Below are 19694 nucleotides of genomic sequence, written 5' to 3' on the forward strand. Positions count from 1 at the left end.
TCCCGAGTTCGTATAAATTTAAGGTTTGGATTATTAAAAAACAAAATCAACTGTTAAAATTATTCAATTTTCTGAAGAAGAATTCAAAAAATATATCTGTATGTAGCAAGTAAATGGTTGAATACTTAACGTGTGACTTTTTTCGGTCGTACCTTGTGCTGCTAAATGTATCGCCAATATTTTCACTAATTCAATCACTTAGTCGTAAAGGAAATACTCTGGATATATTTGAGCTGTTAGTTCTTCACAGCGAAAAGGTATATTAAACAGCGGCCATCAGCGTTGATAATTATCTGGTGCCGCAAAATTCCAGATGTTTGAACAAGGTAAAGTCATCATGTGACTGCTAATAAAAATTAATAATACCTTTTGTAAATACCATAAGAATCGTTGTAGGCAGACTGAGCATAATGAGTTACGTTGATGCATATAAATAGAGAGCAATGCAATTAAGTGAACAAGTTTATGTATATAAATGTTAAAGAGTGGAAATTGTGTATTAACGTCAGATTTGATATTTACGTATTTATACCATGAATATATCGATAGATCCATCAAGTGTCCGTTTCAACCTCAAAATATAATGGCAATCTAAAATCAAATTTATTCGCTAGCACGCATTAATTAACTGTCAACGTTCTAGTTTCTTGTGGCCCTACTTCAAGTAAACATAATTTTTCATCGTATATAACAAAAGAACATTATCGCTGGTAGTTCAATAAATACCACATCCGATACATCGCGATGCAGTTCGAGATGTTTTTGCAGCTCTAGTGTGGAACTTGGATACACATACAAAAAGCAAACATTTCGGATCATTAATTCAATAAAATTAGGTTTTATTTCGGTTTTGCATGAGAGTTGTAATTATTTACGGTCTCATGTTTTTCTAAAATTTGATGATTGTAGACCGAATCATCATATAAATAAACAGAAATGGATGCATTTGATGTGGAAGATAGGAACAGGTATAAATATAACAAGCAAGTTTGCGTTGTATACAACACAAGTATTTATATATTAAATATGTTCATATAGCTGGTATTTTGGTCCAATGTCCCGTCAGGACGCCACTGAAGCGTTAATGAACGAGCGTGAACGTGGGGTCTTTTTAGTACGTGACAGTAATTCTATAGCGGGCGATTATGTACTCTGTGTAAGGTAAATACATCAAGTGCTTACAACAATATGCAACATGTCAATATTAAAAGTCAATAAATTACTAATATAAGCCTTTCATTTCAATCTTTTTATTCTCAGAGAAGATACAAAAGTTAGCAATTATATCATTAACAAAGTTCAACAACAGGACCATTATGTTTATCGTATTGGAGATCAGTCGTTTGATGACTTACCAAAACTATTGACTTTTTATACCCTACATTACTTGGACACTACGCCACTGAGGCGGCCGGCCTTTAAAAGAGTCGAAAAAGTACTGGGGAAATTCGATTTTGTCGGCAGCGTGAGTGTATATTATATATTATATAGAAATATATTATTATTATTCATCTTAAATTATATTATATGAAAGGACCAAGACGATCTGCCCTTTCACCGAGGTGAAGTTTTAACCATAATTCGTAAGGACGAAGAACAATGGTGGACGGCGAGAAATTCATCTGGTCAAATTGGTCAAATACCTGTTCCCTATATAGATCGGGTAAGCGCGAATAATAATTGCCAAATTTGTGTTAACCTTTTCATCTGCAGTATGACGAAAGCATGGATGAGAATGCAACGACAGCTGCTCATCTTCCAGTAACTGGAAATTCGCTTGGGGGTAGTACCCTAAAAAGGACGGACCTAAATGTAAGTATGTTCTGAACAATCACTTTGCGCGTGTAAATTAGTAGTTCATTTTATATTATGTAGCGCAAACTACCAGCGTATGCCCGTGTTAAACAGTCGAGGGTGCCAAATGCTTACGACAAGACTGCGTTGAAATTGGAAATAGGCGATATTATTAAAGTCACAAAAACAAACATAAATGGCCAATGGGAAGGGGAACTAAATGGCCGGAATGGTCACTTTCCATTTACGCACGTTGAATTCGTCGACGACTGTGATTTAGCAGAGTTACGTTCAAATGGCACCAGTAAAAGCGAATGGGAACAATAAGGAATTTTGTGTATCTTATTCTTATTTAAAGTTAAATGTATTTAAAACTAAATTGTTAATATATGTATGTAACCAAGAATATGAAATACCAACCTATTATAAGTATAAAGTAATTATAAAAGGCATGGATAAAGCCCAACAAAATATAACATGTTTTACCTATATAATGGAAATTTGGAAAAGATACTATACTTCAACCAGCCGCCCTTCAAATTCATCATAATATATATGACATTATTTTTGTTCTGTTGGAGAGGGTTTAGTGATGGTATATCGTCGATAGTTGTAGAAAAAGTTCATGATAATTTATATACATATGTACAAAATATGCAGTTATTCTCATTTTTATTTATTTGTATTTTTATACATATATACACTCTGAACTAGTGTTTTGCCTACCATTTGGAAAATATATTAATTAATAAATGTCACCTCACAAATACATATGTATGTATATTTATTAGGGTAGGCCATGCTCATGATGAATGTATGTACAAACATATTACTTTAAGGTATACATATGTGTGTACATATGTATGTTAATTGCAGTCTTCGTACTAAAATTTACGAGTATGCCATATTTACGTGTGTATTTCTTTACCCATACATAGAATGCGCTTTAACGTATAGACATATATACATATGTCGTCGGTATCTAAGTACATTGTATTAGTACACACCAGTAAGCTTTAAGCTTTTGTGTTATTCGGTCGCGTTTTTTTTTGTTTTTAAAAGTGCATGTCTATTACATAGTTTAATAATAATGCTGATTATATTTCCTTATAAAAATAATAAAAAACCTAAACTAATGAATTCTAATCTGTGATAAGAAACTTAAGGAATTCGCCAAGTTATTGCGAAAAAATGCTAAAGCACGTTTGTGTCTACCAAGCATTATAATGTACATGCAGACACATATACATTCATAACATTTATGTTCCGACGTTTGAAGTTTGGACTTTGTGATGGTTTTTAGTACAAATCATAGTTGTGGAAAAGGAAATTCTTAACGTAAGTATGATGAGTTATACATATATAAGTATATGTTTCTACTCAGTATAAGTATATACATACGTACATATGTAGGTACGTGTGTTCAGGTGTTTACTTTAAATATATTATACACTGGTCAGAAGATGCGCCGTTTCTATCATATAATGCATTTCTGATATTTTAATGCACCGTTTCTACTTTAAAAAAAGTATAAGTATAAAATCAAAATATTTATTATGCTATGTATAGAGACCCTGTAATATACCAAAACGGAATTGCTCGTGTATTAGCTAACATAAAGATAAAAGAGCAGTTCCAAAGTTCTTTATAGGTTGATAATCTATCAACTTCCGCCAAATAATCTTAAATTACTTAAACCACTTCGGACCCTTCTACCAATTTCATATGAATGTGTTCAACTATCTACATACACTTATAGGCTAACCTTATATTGGTAATCTAATCCGCTAGAACAATACGTTTTTGGAGATTAATATTGCTGCTACGTATGTATGTCTGGCCTTGCATTACTGCAATGTACGTAGACATACAGATTTTGAAATAAGCCTTCAATTTTCTGTTTTTGCTACTACTACTTTACAAAGATATATGGCTTTTATATGTAAGTTTTTCAATATACTATTAATTGTAAAAATTTTTGTATATATAAGTACATACATATAAAATAAAGGAACCATGAGATGTTTTTGTTATCAACTTATTACCAGCGCATGGCAAATAACTTTTGAGGCGTAAATTTTAAATCGTATTAACTAGTTTAACGTGAAAGCGCAACGAATACGGTCTTTTTTGCGTCGGCGGCATTAAGTTTAAAATCGCTTTCGGGAAAAGACCGAACACAAGCATAAGCACAAACACTCTTATTAAATTATTATTTAGTGCGGTAAGCTCGGGTAAACATATTCCTCACCAATGGGAAGTATATTTCTAATTTGAGAAAGCAAAAAAAAACGGGAGTGTTTTGTTATCAGTTACATAGAGGTCTTCTCTTAAGTAAAACTAAACATGGATTTGTAGGGTGGAAAAAACTGCTAATTTTAAAACCATTTAGAATAATTTATTTTTAAAATTTAACAAATTGTATTTACGAATTTTCTGAATTTTGTTACTTACTTGTTACTTACTTGTCTTTGTCTACTTTCAGCATTGTTCTATTAGTTGTTGACTAGCTTTGTTAAATTGTTGTTAAATTTAAAGCGAAAAATCCACTGTAATATAATGAGCGTTTTATCAAAATATGTTGACCGTATAGCAGAGACGTGCGAACAAAATGGTCTCACTAAACACGCTTTTAGCTATGCCTTGGTAACCGGTGCAATAGTGGCTCTTACGATTAAAGTGACTATACCTTACGTGATTCAAAATTCTCACCAAAAGGCAAAAATTAAAGTCAACAAGAATGGCGCCCTTACACCAACGGAAACAGATGGCGATGGCTCTGAAGAAGATTTAAAGCTGGCGGAAGCAGAAAAATTACTAGTTGCACAGCAGCTAAAAAAAAAAACCATTACCATCGAGCCTGGACTAAACAAGGCGTTTTTAAAGCAGCTGGGAATGCTGGTTAAGATAATGATACCGCAAACTTTGTGCTATGAAACTGGCTTGTTGAGCATACACACATTTTGCCTAATTTCCCGAACTTTTCTTAGTATCTATGTAGCGGCACTGGAGGGGGCTCTTGTAAAATTTATTGTACGCAAGGATATTAAGCAGTTTGCTTTGGTTTTACTAAAATGGTTTGGTATCGCTATACCAGCTACTTTCGTTAATTCCATGATACGATTTCTTGAGAGTAAATTAGCTTTAGCGTTTAGAACCAGACTTGTGCGTCATTCTTATCGATTATATTTTAAAAATCAGAATTACTATCGAGTTTCCAATTTGGACGGTCGTATTGAAAATGCAGATCATAGGTAAGTCATAATAACAATAATCATTTCATTTTAAAGTAAACCTGCAGATTATATGCTTTCAATTGTAATTTATATACTGGAACGAGTCTGATTGGACAATAATGGACCTTATGGCTCTTATAGAATTGATCAGAACATGTTTGAGAAAAAATTCTTCCTGTGTTTTTCACCAAGCTTTAATCTACCATTATAATTTCAATGTCCTTAAAAAGGGCCTACAAAAAGTTTGTCAACATTGATCCCATCAATATTTTTATAGTTTCCCTTTTTGTTTAAAATAAAATATATAAAAGTTAACGTTACTTTCTACACACAGACTTACGGAGGATATATCTGTGTTTGCCAGTTCTGTAGCTCATTTGTACAGTAGCCTGACCAAGCCTTGCTTTGATCTAATGCTTATTGGCTTAGCATTAATGAGGTCATCAAGAAAAATGAAAGCCAATATTTTAACAGGTATATTTATATATATTTTAATCTCTTATGACATACATATGTTTATTGAACATAACCTTTTTTTACCATTTAATTTATAAAAAAACAGGACCAGCTCTGTCGGTCAGCGTTATTGCATTAACAGCACACATATTACGTGTCGTTTCACCAAAGTTTGGCCAATTGGTTTCGGAGGAAGCTAACCGGTATGGATATCTAAGGCATATTCATTCCCGGATAATCACCAATGCTGAAGAAATTGCTTTTTATGGAGGGCATAAGGTAAGTTTCTATAAAAATGTCAGCTTCTAGTCTTATTCACGAAGAGTTTCGGTGAAGAGTTCTTTGGGTAATTAATTACTCGGAAAAAAAAGTTGATTTAATATTTTACGCTATAATTATTTTATATTAATTGCACATATAGGTTGAGATGCATCAGCTACGACAGGCCTACAATCGTCTTGTTAACCAAATGACTACAATCTTTAATCAAAAACTTTGGTTTATAATGCTCGAGCAATTCTTTATGAAATATGTTTGGTCCGGCACGGGTATGATTATGGTATCATTGCCAATATTAACAGGGAGTAGCAGTTCTAGTGACGGACCCTTAACAGTTCGTGACAATTCCTCCCATGCAGAATCGAATGTCAGTGAACGCACACAATATTTAACAACAGCACGAAATTTATTAATTTCCGCTGCCGATGCCATCGAGCGTTTGATGTCATCGTATAAAGAAATTGTTGCCCTTGCTGGGTACACATATCGCGTCGCCGGTATGATGGATGTTTTCGAGGAAACGGCACAAGGTGTCTATTGCAAAACGAGTGTAGTGCAATCGGGCGATTTATCAAACGGAATTATCGAGTTTTGTAATGGCAAACCAATAGCAAAGGGTCGTATAATTTATACGGATGATCCCAGAAATATGTCTATAAGCCTCCGAGAAGTGCCAGTGGTGACACCAAACTGTGATATAGTAGTGCCAAAACTTACATTATGCATCGAGCCCGGTATTCATTTGTTAATAACTGGTCCAAATGGTTGCGGTAAATCTAGTTTATTCAGAATATTAAGTGGACTTTGGCCGATTTATGCCGGAGAATTGCACATTCCCCGTCCTATTGAAGATGTTCCTTGTATGTTTTATATTCCGCAACGTCCGTATATGTCCATAGGAAGTTTATGTGATCAAATTATATATCCCGATACGCGTGATGATATGAAACGCAAGAAAATAACGGAAGACGAACTAAGGCATATTCTTAAATTGGTCAGCCTTGAACACATCGCCCAACGGTATAAAGTTTTCTGGTATTTTTACTTGGTAAGATATACATTTCTGTTTTAAAATTTACAGCGATAGCTTTGACGTTGTACGTGATTGGAAGGACATATTATCGGGAGGAGAAAAACAACGTATGGCGGTGGCTCGTCTATTCTACCATAAGTATAAAGAAATATTTCAAAAAATAGAATACCTTCATAATATTTTAAACATACTGCATCTTTTATTAGACCACGTTATGCTCTGCTTGATGAATGCACGAGTGCTGTATCGATAGACGTTGAAAGTTCGATTTATGAAATAGCCAAAGGAATGGGCATTACACTGTTGACAATAACGCATAGGCCGACTCTTTGGTAAGATCCGTAATCATGTTATTATTTATTTGATTATAAATTAATATTTTTAGGAAATATCACACGCATATTTTGGAGTTTGATGGTCTGGGGAACTGGCAGTTTAGAAAAATGAGTTCGAACGAGCAGCAAGCGGAAAAATTTCAGCCTCATCCAACTTCTTAAGAGTTTTTTTTATTGTTTTAAAACTGTATAACCAGAATTTTACAAAATAAATAAAAAATTTTTATTTTTGTATGTAGAAGTCAATATCGATTATCTAAAACTGGTGTAAATGCAATGTTTTTAATGGGCATGGTTTATTTGACGCTGCAAATTGTTATCGATAAAAATAGTGGTGTAAAACATTTAAATTGGTATGTGCTGTTTTCTGAATTTCTACCAGGTATATTTGAACAAACCAACCGCGGTCATACTGATAATATCGAACTAGAAGGAAAAAATATATAACTTAGTAAAGTAATGTAAAACATAATTAATTAGGATGGGGGCTACAATGGTAAAGCCTTTGGTGAAAAATGGAAATATATTAGATGCCTTGCCATCGCAGGTAGTTAAATAAAAAGTTTTTCAATTGTATATAAAGAAAGATACAATCTATAATTTTAAGGGAACTCTCCATGTAGTCATGTTAGGCTTGGATTCTGCAGGAAAAACAACAGCCCTATACAGACTCAAGTTTGATCAGTATTTAAATACAGTGCCGACCATTGGATTCAATTGTGAAAAGGTTCTTATCGACATAAAAATTAACTTGATGTTCAACGTTACAAATTTCACCAATTCTATGAAAGGTTCAAGGTAACATTGGCAAGGCGAAAGGAGTACATTTTCTTGTTTGGGACGTTGGAGGACAAGAAAAGCTAAGACCACTTTGGCGGAGTTACACGCGGTATATACATTCTCACATATTTAATTTGAAAGTTTTAATTATAATAATTGTTTTTAGCTGCACTGATGGCATTTTGTTCGTTATTGATTCAGTTGATACAGAGCGAATGGAAGAGGCAAAAATGGAATTAATGCGAACAGCAAAATGTCCAGATAATCAGGTATCGCAATGAATTCTACTCATTTTAATTCTGAGCTTTAGGCGCCTATTTTTATACCCTTGCATTATTATCATTTTATTCAGAAGTTTGGAACGCAGTGAAGACTTCCCGACCATATAAAATAAATATTTTCTTGATCAACATCAACAGCCGAGTCGATCTAGCCATGTCTGTCTGTCCGATTCTCAGCAAACTAGTCTCTCAGTTAGTCTTCTATATACTCTCCCTAATAGATAAGTCGGAAACGGATCGAACAACTATAGCTGCCATGGGAATAATTGAAATGTTGTTTAAAAAAGTATTGCAATTTTTCCAATTTTTAACATATTTTCATCTATTTTGAGATAAAGAACTTCTTATTTTAATTCAAAATTTCGGCATTAGTTTTATGAATAATCGGATAATTAAAGTAAAAAATATTACTTTTGCATATTTCAATATATTTTAATTAAGATAAGAGAGATTGTCTTGTTCTAGAATTTTGGTATTAAATTTAATAAAATTTGCACTACATTATATAGCTGAGGTTGAGAAATTATAACAAAATCAATTATAACTTACTATAACTTCATCTACACAAAGATGGAGACTTTTATTAACTTTATGATAATCTGACAACTATATCTTATAGGGGTACCCTGCAGTACCAGTCATCAGTAATTAATCAACGATTCATCAACAGTCAAGGCGGTGTTGTTGATGATTCATCGATGAATGGCCATACAAACTGTTGATGAATTTAACATGGGCATGTCCTAGGCTGTCATCAACAATTAATCAATGAATCATCAACAAATTCATCAAAAAATCATTGACGAATCATCAACAGTTCATCAACAAATTCATCGACGTCCGGCCATGGTACTGCCGACGACTGCCGTCGTAACTGTATCGTGGGCAGAGCGTCGCCTCTGTAGAAGTCGCGCAGTGGCCTATTGATGACATGCGGTACTGCAGAGTAGTTAAATGTAAAAGAAAATGCAAAACTGTGACTGTAGAACTTTAACTGTAAAACCTAAATTATGGTATGTATAGGTGAATGTAAACAAGGTACGCTGCAGTACCACATGTCCTCAGTAGGCCACTGTCATCAAAAATTCATCGACGTTCCGATTGCGACTTCTACCGAGATGATACTCTGAGGCGGCAATCGTGCCAAACCCGGCACGATTCGCTCTCGTTTGATAAAACGTTGATAAAAAAAAATAATATAAGCGGTGGGTGTTTATTATTTGCTTTTTTAAATTTTGAATGAGTTAGAAGCTATACAACAACTTGAAAGACAGGTTAAATTGTGAAACTTCCCTTACCGCGTGAGAGATTTTGCTAAAACAGTAAATGCATATGATAAATAGTGAATAGTGAATAGTGAAAACAGTGGAATTATAGAGATAACCGTGGAATTATATGGAAAACACTGGTATTATGTGTTTTAGGTGAAGAAAAACTAAGGGTTAAAATTTAAAATTACCAACTAAATTATACCAATTAACAGCGAATTATATTTTTCAAGTGCAAAAAATCAAGGCCAACAAACTTTTTTTTACCTAAAATGTTTAATTTTTGATACATTGTTCGTGAATCATTGATGATTTGTCGATGAATCATTGATTAATTGTTGATGAATTGTTGTTGATGACAGTCTAGGACATGCCCATATTAATCAGTAATTTGTATGGGCATCGATGATTCATCAACAACCCCGCTTTGACTGTTGATGAATCGTTGATGAATTACTTATGAATGGTACTGCAGGTTAGGCATTACTACGTTGGTTTATTGTATTAATTTTATTATTCCAATTGCAGTCTGAAGAGATATACAAACTTCGGCGGGCCGAAGTATGTAAGTTTCATTTCTGGTTTTCTATCATATTTCGTTAATTTTCTTTTAGTGCTAATATATACATACATATGTACATATGTATGTACATATTTGGTACCACTGATATTAAAACGAAAACTGAACCCCCCGCTATGCTAAATATTAAACTGAACAATAATGTTGTGTTAAGCTTAAAGCCAAATTATATCTTTATTTAAAGGGTGTTCCCGTGCTTATACTGGCAAATAAGCAAGATCTGCCCAATGCTTGCGGTGCCAAAGAGCTGGAGAAACTTTTGGGTCTCAACGAGCTTCACAACTATACAATGCCGCCGAATATATCAGTCATAAACAGTTGTAGCTCATCCAATACGAGCAACTTGATCAACGGCAGCTTGTCAAACCAAAGTATAACCGAAAGTTCATTATCAGTTCACATAAAACCTAATCTTAACGATCAAAGTGATGAGAAAAATACAGCTGCATTTTTGCAATACAACACACATTCGTATAATGATTCTTCGGGAGAAGAATGTAAGAAAAAATGTTTTAAAAATATTAAACACGATAATTTTAATAGGACAGCTTCGAATACCACGTTTCGAGGATGGTACATCCAACCAACTTGCGCCATAACCGGCGAAGGTCTTCAAGAAGGCTTGGACGCACTATACGACATGATTTTAAAGAGACGAAAAATCAACAAATCTCATAAAAAGCGAAGGTAATAGTTAAAGTGAATCTGTTTAGACCGTGCCTGTCTCTGTCTGTCGAGTAAATTCCATTTTATTTAGCACAATTAAATAATAAAAAAAAATATCTATATAAAAAAATTGTCTGTTTTTGTTTACGTGAAACGAATATATTTTGACAGGTTAAAATGCATTTTATACTTATTTATTTGTAGCAAAATGTCGAGTGCTTTCCTTCGTAAAGGGCATAGAATACGGTAAACAATCGATTCTTTTGCTTATCAATATACATATGTTATCAATATTATTTTGTATTTCTGGATTCATTTTAAATTTCAGTCTATTCCAAATAGGGTAAAAAGACTGAAAACATTTTGTAGCATTATCATTTTATATATATTTATTTTAAGTCGGAACGAGCCGGACTATATTATATAGCGTCCACAGGCACGATAACTTTTTCAGTTTTCAACAAATAATATTTTCATTTTATTTATAATTTTTTTGTTCCAGAATTTCGATTTTAGTTTTAAGACAATCGGGAGATTATGCCATAGAAACGATCGTTAACTGAAAAGCTGTAAACAAAATGTGTGTTATGAATGGAGGCATCACTTCGTTGTTTATCAACATAAATATATATTTTATATTGTAATAATTTTAATGATCGAATCTGCCAGGGTAGGGGAAACGCATATCGCGCGGTCCTAAGTTTGTAACAACAAATCAATGCTTTTTTTTGTCTGGCTGCCCTTTCCGATATCTTGTATCTTGTATCTTGAGTCCGTGCCTGATATAGAGCATGTGTTTCATTAAGAAAGTAAGTGAAGTTTGTGTACGAGTTGTGAGCGACAGAGGCATTTGCCGGTCTCGGAACTATGTCGTGCCGACTACTGGCATAGAGCTATATTATTGAAACTATGCTTTTATGAGCCGATGGGACCGATGGAGAAATCAACATCACAGACCGATTAATTTTTAGAACCAGATCATAATTTTCGGAAACGCACTCTCCTCTAGAAACGCTCCTATACATCAGGTTTTTGAAGTATTTTAACTTAAAAGTGAAAAAAAGAACGTTTTTTGGTACATGCTTTTACTAAAAAAAAAAAAACAGACTTCGAAAAGATCGTCAGGGTAATTAAATTATGATTATTATTTTTATAAAGCTACCCAGATATATATTGCTATTCCTATATCTAGTGACTGATCCAGGGATTAAATAATGATTGATTAATGAGAAAATTAGTAATGGTTGAAAAAAAGGTGACGAAGTTTTTCGATTTTCCCCGAATAAAAGGAAGTAGCGAACTTCTTTATTAAATCTCTAGGTATTGAATCGGTAATTATTAACTAAAGATGTGTTTCAAATTTTGGTATACGATTTTTCAAACTAGAACTCGGCATGTCTATTAGAAAATCACGTGTTAAAAAAATAAAAATAAATAAAAAAATAAAACGGAAACATTGCCAGAGTGGTTAAGCGTTTAACATGTTTTTGAAGGTAAATCACATCTTTTGAGTGTTAATAAACCGATACATGGATTCTACAGTTGGTTTAACGCCTGAAATAAGACACTGTCTGCAGACTTTCTTGACTCAGTGTATTCTTGTTTGTATGTAACTATGAATGCATGCGTTCGTCCCCATATACATACATGTATGTACATGTCGGTCAAAGACAGGACTTAAGCTTTAGAAAAGCCCATCGTCAATATTTGCTTACCAGAGAGGTCTTTGTATAAAAAAAACTACCTTTCAAAAAAATGTATTTCTTAGGGTAAGGTGGGACAAATAAATAGGGGGTTGGTACATATGTGATAGATTAATAAATTGAGGCTTTATACTTACATATTTATTTCAGTGTCTCAACGGACTATTCAAGTACTGTATATATATTCTTTTTTGTGTAAATCTTACTTTTATAAGGTTGCTTTTTAATCTGACAATGTTTGTCTAAGACACCTTTCGACAGCCACAAAAAACGTTGAGCGTGCTTTGTATCTTTATTTGCAAAAGTAAAGACAATATTAAGATCAAAAGAAAGAAATATTTAATGAGTTTTATATTCATAAAATAATAATTTTATATGATAAAATGGAAGCAGTACCTGGTTTTTTAATTTTTCCCAAATAACAAAACATAATGCAATTTATAGACCTATAAACGGTATTGCAACATTTTATTTAATCTTAATGTTAAACATAGAAACGTATAAAGAACCATCTCTAATTATAATTAGAATAGAAAGCCTCAGGAACAGGCACATTCAACAATCTGCATATCACTCCAGGTGGAAATCTTGAGCTTATCGCTATGATTTTCATCAATATGCAATATTTCGAGCATTTCCAGCTTGGAGGGGGCACAACATGGCCGTGGAGCTCGACTATGATCCTCCTGCCATATTAAACTCTGCAACAGAGCATGGTGATGGGCAGGATTATGACGTGGCGGGCAACGTCCGTGGCAATACCCCGCATCGAATACTTTTGGTTGCAATATAAACTCAAAACCCTTAATATCTTTAAAGGCCACATCCAATTGATTGCGACAGCATCTTTGGTGTAGTTTGTAGCATGAATTGTTCCATTTAACAGGTGTTCCCCCCCACCGGGTGTTATGATGCACGTATGGATCATGATCGCTTTTATTGTGCGTCAGTGTTATGTGATGGACTTTCGAATCCGATTGCATAGCTCCATGGCCAATTATATTTAAAACTGGCATTAGATTAAAAAGTTCTTCATCCCCTGTAGAGGATTTTTGAGCCGTAGGGTTAGTGTCGCTCAGTACACGGACACCCAGAGTCTTACATCGATCACACTGAATTTCAATCCCCAAATTAGGATGGGCTTTGCTTAACCAATCCCTTACCGCTCTTGTCACATCGAACTCCAGCCATTGGGTTCGAGTCTCCTCATAATTGATATTCTCGAATTGGATTTTTCGCGACGTCAGCAGTCTTCTTCGATTTGACGAAAGAAGTTGATAAACTTTAAGGTTTATCTGACGGTTTTGTGGGACTCTTCTCCCTTTAGGCTTATCAAAATTACAATTCTTATCATAACTTTCTTTTTTATTATTGTGTTTGCGATGCGAATTGTTTACCTTTGCCAGAGAAGAGCTATAAAGGATCATTAACCTCACATTCGCCTCATCAATTTTATTATGTTGCAATTTCTGTTCCTTAATATTTGACAAAGGAAAGTGCAGGAGAATGTTCGTCATGGATTTTCTGGCATCAAGTGATCTCCTGTGCCGCCATCGTTTGTGGCTTATGTCATTGAATCTGTTAGTAACGATACTAAATAAGTGCAAGTCACTTATAGAAGACTCTACCATTTGGCTATTTAAGGAGTACTCCGAATTTTCCTGATTACTTCTCAAACGATCTAGGTATTCTATGTATTTGTTCGAGTACTCAACTTGGCTTATATTAACCTGTAAATATAAAGATATATCCAGATTATATTATCATGCATACATTACAACAATTTGAGGGGTGGAGCTGTCAAACCATCAAAGGAAACTCAATTGATATTTTCGATATTATCGGGATCATTTAAACCCAGACTACACTTTATCAATTCTATTTCATTAAAAGAGTCAATTATTTAGCAATTAAATATTGAAAAAAATATATAAAATATGTATATACACATATAAAATAGATGATTTGAAAATGAGTATAAAAAAATTGATATATAGTATGATTGATTTTGGTGTATTTGTAATAATTTTCAATTGTCATTTTCTCAAATAATAATTTAGAATTAGTAAATAACCATCAACCAAGCCCTTTTGCGTGGGGGTTTGCTCTCCGTATTCTCAAAGTGTCAAAAAAAAGCTAATTACTGAGAATGCGGAGATAGCAAACTAAAAATGTTAAATTGCTTACTTGTTTTTAACTCAACACATTTAATTTTCTTATTTCTAAACCAGATATAGCAATATATGAATGCTAAGTCGAGTAAACCGCATTTTAAAACAAAGGTGTTATGCTTTGAGTTTCGTTTTGTAAAATAAATTGAGTCCAACGAATTTCGATTTGCAAATATCACTGGCTGCAACATAAAATAAATTAAAAGTGAGAAAGGAAGCTAATTTAGGCACTGAAAAAGGTTGCATACCCTTTAAATTACAATTGGATCAATAATAATTAATACAATATAAACTAAACATATTTATTGTAGAAAATAAGAAATACTTTTGTTGCATTCACTTATACATGTTATCTTAGATAAACCGAAATCCTGAAATACTAAAAACGTCCAAATCATAAAGTAGATGAAAATATCTTGTACACAAAAAAATGTTGTTTTATTCATTTTTAAATCGTTCCTTTGTCACCTTTTTGTATATTCAGATATAATCACACAGACGGACGGATATGGGTAAATCGACTTGGATGTTGAAGCAGATGAAGAAACTGGCTTCTTCATTGCATTGAAATCTCCTGTGTTTCTTTATTGTTTCCTTCTTGCACACAGCAAAAGAAAACATTTGTTCAGACTTTGAGACTGATAGATATCGTAAGTAACAGCAGATGTTTGACAGCCTTTCTTAAGAATGTTTTTAATTAACTTATACACATTGTGCAAGTTATATTCACCTTTGTCATATCTGGCATCTTCTTCATTCCAAGGCCCTTTAGAACTAAGCGCCTAAGTTTAATTTCATCAATTTTGGTTGACTTTTTATTGTTAACTTTTGGAATATCTCTGGATTTTCTAGGTATTATAGCATTACTTCTGCGATATATATTCGAAGACGGTCTTAGAATAATCAGACTATAGTTATTTGAACTAGTATTAGGTGGTTTATTTTGGCTTTTTGAAAAATGTAACATTTTGGTTTTAATTTCTTTATGTGGCTGAGTATTTCCTCTGGGGGGATCTTCACTTTCTTGATGTCTATTTTTGATATTTGTATTGCTATTGATTTTGTAATTACTATTTATTATTTTTGAATTTGACATTTGGCCGTCCATTTTTTGAGCATTTATTTGCTGTGTAAGCAAATATATTAAACAAAATGTAAACCATAACTTAGCTGACCTTTCAAACAGAATATTGCCAGCATGTTTTGATATATGCCGATCAGAAACTGATATTGCTGATATTAACGTGAGTTTTTTTTTCTTAATGTTTATTATTAACATGTTTTTTCCTCATGGCCACTTCATTCCCGTATGATTAATAGTATTAAAAGGGTTTTGGTATTTTTTGTATAGATTTTAAAATAATCTGCGACCCTTATTTTTAATGACACTGTTTAATATTCTGCAAATTGGTCTTATTCACACGAATTTATCCAAGCTAGTTGAAATCGTCGAATTTCTATTAAGGTCAAACAAATTTAGGGAAAATACTTTCGATAAAAGTGTTTAAAAAATATGATCACAATTTCACAGTAAGTTCATACTTTCATCTCGCTCTAGCTCTCTCTTTATATCTATCGACATTCCTCTTCACACACGCATTTACTGTGAACGTGAACCTGTTTGGGCGTCGGTTCCAATACGACTAAAATATACACCACAGAAAAACTGCTTACTTAAGAGCGGCAAACGCCACATAAACAACACAATCACACCCACACACGAACTTAATATACACACTGTGGACATTTGCTTACACAAACACATGAGCAGTCACAGCAGATACTATGTTTATACTTTGAAACACGTGAATTGTTGAATACGTGAAATCACATAAATTCATGCTCTTGCAAATATACCTTTTGGATTCTTCCTTAAAATAGAATGTTCATAATCTTCCATACTTGTTTTTATTTTTTTCTTGTTGAGGCACATTCACAGATTTGTTTTATGACTGCGTGAATGCATAACACAGTAGCAGTATATTTTATATATATGAATGGGAAAGAAGTTCTCGACCGAAGGTCTTCTAACATTCGAATAAAAAGCTAAAAAAGCTTTATTTCAACTTTTGAATTAAGTGAAAAACCTAATACCAACTAGAATTAGTCTTGTTATCATAGATGCCTTAGGAAAAGTATAACACTACAGGGCATTATCGTGCTTCATCGTTGGGCACAAAATAAATTGGAGAGCGACTGCGCAGCACACAAAACAGCAGTTATGAGCCAGATAGCGAGGAAATGATCGTTATTTGCGTCGGTCCACCGTAATTTTTCGTTTCGTAAAGCTTCACAAATCGTTCAACGTGACCATACTGGAAAGCGCCATATGAGCTGAAAGGACCATTGCGACCATTTTACTTTTAACAAGAAAGGAAGCTAACTTTGGCACGCCGAAATGTATATAGCTTTGCAGATATAACTTCGATCGCAAGGAATTAATATATTATAAATTATGTTAAAAACAATGAAGTAATTCTGCATTTGTATCATTCACGTATACATATTATATTTACAGTTTTTCATTCACAGATTTGCATTTTCCTCTGTATCTGAAGATCTTTCGTAAAGCAGAAATTCGCGAATAATATAAAAGGGCTATATCTCAAATTTGATAAAAATCTGCTGAAAACTGAAAAGGTTATAACTCTTTTCGTAAAAATTTTTCGATCGTTACCAATGCAGTTTTATGATATAGTCGTCCAATCCGGCCCGTTTCGACATCTATACGAGTGAGAGTATATAGAAGACTGATAGACGAACATGACTATATCGACTCGGCTGTGGACGCTGATCAAGAATATATATCTTTATATGGTTGGAGATGACCCCTTCACTCCTTTGTAAACTTCTGACCCATCAAGGGTATAAATAAAAATTGCTTATTTGATATATCCAGTATAAATGACTGAAAAGACAGTTAGGGGATTTCCCCGACTGAATGATAGGAAAATACCCGAAAAAATCACCGATTGAATTGAACAGCTTATTTCAAGGTTTCGATGACCAAATTGTACGCAATAGATGAAAAATTGGCAGTCATTGCCGATGGTCAAAAGCTACTTTTTAATTCATTTTTGACTTTATGAATTTTTAATTGCAAACGCTCAGACTAACAAATACTTTTATATATTAATTTAAAGGTTGTCCTATATCGCCTTGGAGATTTGTGAGAGGGAAATACCCTACCACTTCGAATTCCAGATGAAATCAGATAAATTGCTTTTGTTAGGCGATAGTTCCTCGGTGCAACTCTGAATTCTTCTTCTATGCTGTGAAAACTTGAGTATTCTTTATGAAAATGTAAACAAAGGTGGCAAGGAACGAGTGAAGTACTGAAGGCGCCAATGTCCAAAATATGCCAGAGAAACTAATTGTAGTTTTCCGGTATATTCTATTGACTTGAAATGCTATTTTTTATATAATTTCTACTAGCTGTACCCTGCCACGTTTCTCTGTGGCATATTGTGGTTGCACGCGTAAGAAATAAGTCAAACAAAAAAGAATAATTTTAAAATTCATTTAATTCTGTAATACTTGTTGGTATACAATATTCTTCGTTTCTCCATTCTCCGCAATTTCACTTTCCCGGAAGCGCAACACAATCCTATTGGTTCGTTTTTGAATTTGAGAGCCTGACAGTATGTGCAGACCTGCTGCATTCGGCCAATAACGACATTGCGATTCGAGCTGTAATCAACAGTTGGATTATATCTGAATGCAAGACGATTGTATTGCAGGTTTTGATCTGCTGCAAGCTGTAAACGCGCTTCAGCTACCCTTGCCCTGCCGCGTTCATTATTTTGAGAGTGAATCAAATCGATTGCTGCAGAACGCGACTGCCTAACTCTCAATCGTTTTCTCTCAAGCCTATCTGCTCGTCTTTCTGCAGATTCCGCGTTGTGCATCTGCATTGCTCTTAGCCGCTCAGTCTCTCGGATGGAGGCCCGCTCTTCGTCAGTCATATTCGTAATCTTACGTCTTTTTGCTTCTGTATTGCGAGTACGACGACCGAAACTCGACTTTTTGGGTGGCATGACTTCGTTTCTTACTGAAACTGAACAAAAAAATAAAATTTTAATCTCCAATTTCTTCTTTCAATATGTTGGGGATGTTTGACAGGAAATGCTTCGATATAGCAGTAGATCTAGCGAATAGAGAGTGCAGAGGCTCCGGTGGTGCTTCAAGTTGAGGCAATTTCATTTTCCTTTTGTTTCTTTTTTTAATTTTTAAGAGGTCCCAAATAGTCGGTAAATAGTTATTCCGCAGAACCCACTTTAACCAGCTTTGTTTATGTTTTGGATGAGCCACAGCTGTTCGATCGGTTGTTATAGGATGGAGGATGGAGATTTAGCTCTGTGGGAATCGGAGTTTCACATCTGCGAAACGTCTCAATTGCTTCACTCGGATGGACTGTATGCAAATAGTATTACATTCATTTGAAACACGCATTATCATTATATTCGTCAGATAAAGATACTCAGACATGGACTTACTCAAAAACTCAGTTTTCTTGCTTGCGGACATAGGATATTTTTTATCCGTTCGACAGAAAAGCGGGATATCCATCGCTAATATATAGTATTTACTACAAACCAATAAATCAAGTAGTCGTTTCCCAACATTTCAATTGGAAACAATAAAATAAATGAAGTGTAGGTTTGTCTTTAAGGTGGTAAGTTAAAAATGTGTTAATTATGTGGATCGTGCATTTAAGGTTATAGTCCAAAAGGACCACGTGCGAACGAACATAATCATCAAGTGTATTCACTGAGCTTAAGCTAAGAAAGACAAAATATAATAAGAGAAAATGCCCTATTGAGACAACGCGTGAGGAAACGAAGATCATTGGCATCAAACAATCGATTGGCATTCCAATATGATCCCACTGAGAACTACAGGGATGATGAAAATTAGATATTCGACCAATGACGACTATATGTCGATATTGCAATGCGTTAAAGTTCAAAAAAGAAACGGATGGATTATGCTGCGCACGTGGAAAAGTTATACTGGATCCATTACTTTTCAAATATAAAAACAAAAAAAAAAAGCTTAATTTTTTAATCATCAAACGAAATGTTACATAAATCGAAGCCATCTGATGGCGAA

The 19694-nt window shown here is 33.9% G+C and overlaps 4 protein-coding genes across 8 annotated transcripts; 3 read left to right on the top strand and 1 right to left on the bottom strand.

Moving 5' to 3' along the window:
- Positions 1–435: 435 nt before the first annotated feature.
- Positions 436–2265, top strand: Crk (Crk proto-oncogene, adaptor protein). Of its 2 annotated transcripts, none has more exons than XM_020954251.2 (6): positions 436–968; positions 1039–1161; positions 1261–1465; positions 1535–1663; positions 1714–1816; positions 1876–2265. In XM_020954251.2, the coding sequence occupies exons 1-6, from the start codon at positions 937–939 to the stop codon at positions 1902–1904; spliced, it is 621 nt and encodes a 206-aa protein (XP_020809910.1). In that variant the 5' UTR covers positions 436–936; the 3' UTR covers positions 1905–2265. The 2 variants fall into 2 exon arrangements, with proteins under 2 accessions (XP_020809910.1, XP_020809909.1); XM_020954250.2 differs by having other exon boundaries at positions 1714–1812.
- A 204-nt stretch (positions 2266–2469) lies between these two features.
- Abcd1 (ATP binding cassette subfamily D) lies at positions 2470–7374 on the top strand. Of its 2 annotated transcripts, none has more exons than XM_020954274.2 (8): positions 2470–3132; positions 4280–5048; positions 5365–5504; positions 5593–5765; positions 5908–6785; positions 6847–6936; positions 7005–7130; positions 7184–7374. In XM_020954274.2, the coding sequence occupies exons 2-8, from the start codon at positions 4354–4356 to the stop codon at positions 7293–7295; spliced, it is 2214 nt and encodes a 737-aa protein (XP_020809933.2). In that variant the 5' UTR covers positions 2470–3132; positions 4280–4353; the 3' UTR covers positions 7296–7374. The 2 variants fall into 2 exon arrangements, with proteins under 2 accessions (XP_020809933.2, XP_086682539.1); XM_086826413.1 differs by lacking the exon at positions 2470–3132 and adding an exon at positions 3787–4018.
- Positions 7375–7448: 74 nt separating this feature from the next.
- Arl4 (ADP ribosylation factor-like 4) lies at positions 7449–10838 on the top strand. The gene is made up of 5 exons (XM_020954212.2): positions 7449–7680; positions 7741–7860; positions 7925–8022; positions 8080–8182; positions 10227–10838. Exons 1-5 carry the CDS (start codon positions 7615–7617, stop codon positions 10731–10733), a joined length of 894 nt encoding a protein of 297 aa, XP_020809871.2. The 5' UTR covers positions 7449–7614; the 3' UTR covers positions 10734–10838.
- Positions 10839–12848: 2010 nt separating this feature from the next.
- mav (TGF-beta domain-containing family member maverick) lies at positions 12849–16347 on the bottom strand. Of its 3 annotated transcripts, none has more exons than XM_020954211.2 (2): positions 15313–16347; positions 12849–14141 (listed from the first exon to the last, which is right to left on the bottom strand). In XM_020954211.2, the coding sequence occupies exons 1-2, from the start codon at positions 15859–15861 to the stop codon at positions 12951–12953; spliced, it is 1740 nt and encodes a 579-aa protein (XP_020809870.2). In that variant the 5' UTR covers positions 15862–16347; the 3' UTR covers positions 12849–12950. The 3 variants fall into 3 exon arrangements, 2 of the variants coding, with proteins under 2 accessions (XP_020809870.2, XP_086682547.1); XM_086826421.1 differs by having other exon boundaries at positions 16125–16247; XR_015270269.1 differs by having other exon boundaries at positions 14072–14141; positions 15758–15873.
- Between the last annotated feature and the right edge of the window lie 3347 nt (positions 16348–19694).

Source organism: Drosophila serrata, unplaced genomic scaffold (genome assembly GCF_035046125.1).
Source record: "Drosophila serrata isolate PLE 108 unplaced genomic scaffold, ASM3504612v1 contig_160, whole genome shotgun sequence".
Taxonomy (NCBI): domain Eukaryota; kingdom Metazoa; phylum Arthropoda; class Insecta; order Diptera; family Drosophilidae; genus Drosophila; species Drosophila serrata.